Raw genomic sequence first — 1,409 nt, 5'->3', positions numbered from 1 at the left:
TAATAAATATATAGAATTAGTATTTCATTAATGCGTTTTTCTACATACAGTACATCAGTACTTTTTCCATTTCTTTGTGTATACTGATTAAACTTTAACTTATTCCACAGTTCCATCTCTCCTATGCAGAGAAAGAACTCCTGGAGAGAGAGCCAAGAGGAGAAGCTCATCAGGAAGTTCTTAGGCGAGCAGCCAGAGACCTTCCCATCTACACCAGAACCATGTCTGGAGGTAAATGCCGATAATGAGCACTTTGGAACAGTGTCAGAACAATATGCTGTTGGGACTAGAAGAAAACACGTGATATACTTGAAACTGTCAAACGTTCACTTTAAATACTGTCTTGCTTCTTGGAAGTGCTGTGAAATCCTCACTTTTATAATTCTGTAAAGAAAGCAGGGGAAATGAATAACACTGTTACAGGAAAACACTCCAACCCAGGGAGCTCTGGCGGCCTGGTCGTCGGTGTTTTGCTGCTAACCCAAATGCCACGCCTCTCTGGAGTCTGTCCACCCAAACTCCAGCAGGAGTAAAATGGGTAACTGCCTCCCTTACTCAATCAAAACAAGACTGGAGTGAAATCTCTCCTGCCCACTTACTTCATTGTGATTCAGTGAAGATGTTAGAACCCTTGAATTCTTTCTTTGTAATCACATTTATTTTTAAAGGTTTCAATTTACACCTCTTCTTAGTTAGTGGGAGCTCTCCTGGAGTAGTCCATGGAGAGTTACATGGTTACTCCAGTGGCCATGTCTCTTTGGAGGTTCAAATCCACCAACCTCTTGGAAGGAGAAAGATGGACCATTTCCTCCCATGGGATTTACAGCCTTGAAATGTCACTGGAGCATCAGCTATGATTTGGAAACAACTCAATAATAAGAGGTTCTTATTTAAGAAACAATTTCTACTTGTGGCTTAGTGGTAAGGAATTGCACTACCGGTGGAAATATGTATATGGTTCAAATCCACCAGCTGCTCTGAGGATGAAATACGGGCAGACTCTTCCCATACAATTTACTTCTGGAGGGTGAGCTAACAGTTGGTTCTGACTCAATGGTTGGAACCTAAATATAAGAGTAATTATACAAACTATGGAAAGTGTAATGTAGATATTGGTGAAATTTCATTATCTATCTTTAAAACTTATAATAGTGAAAAATAAAATGACATTCATAAACTTCTGGAACAGTATCTTGTAGATAATTCAACAGTTATCCAATTAGCCAGTTATCTTAAAAACTAACACAGATGGACTGTTGATACTTTTCCACCACGCCTACCTAGAAACTTGGTGAATTTTGACCTGTCCTTCTAGTGATAGAGACAACTAGTCCTGAGTGCTGGATAGGAACTTTTAATGTTGCTAGTCTAAACTTTAGGTATAAAGTATGTATTTTTTAAAGAATATA

The 1,409-nt window shown here is 38.7% G+C and overlaps 1 protein-coding gene across 1 annotated transcript in view; it reads left to right on the top strand.

Moving 5' to 3' along the window:
• The window catches only part of ZDHHC2 (zinc finger, DHHC-type containing 2), a 101,653-nt gene that overhangs the window by 66,244 nt on the left and 34,000 nt on the right, over positions 1-1,409 (top strand). Inside the window, exon 4 of the mRNA XM_006893554.1 lies at positions 111-231. Coding sequence (XP_006893616.1) covers positions 111-231 — 121 coding nt within the window. The remainder of the gene's footprint in view (positions 1-110; positions 232-1,409) is intronic.

This window comes from Elephantulus edwardii, unplaced genomic scaffold (assembly GCF_000299155.1).
Source record: "Elephantulus edwardii isolate Elephantulus edwardi_28Jun2011 unplaced genomic scaffold, EleEdw1.0 scaffold00128, whole genome shotgun sequence".
Lineage (NCBI taxonomy): Eukaryota > Metazoa > Chordata > Mammalia > Macroscelidea > Macroscelididae > Elephantulus > Elephantulus edwardii.
The sequence above is the reverse complement of the archived record's forward strand: the minus strand, read 5'-3'. Positions and strand labels throughout refer to the sequence as shown.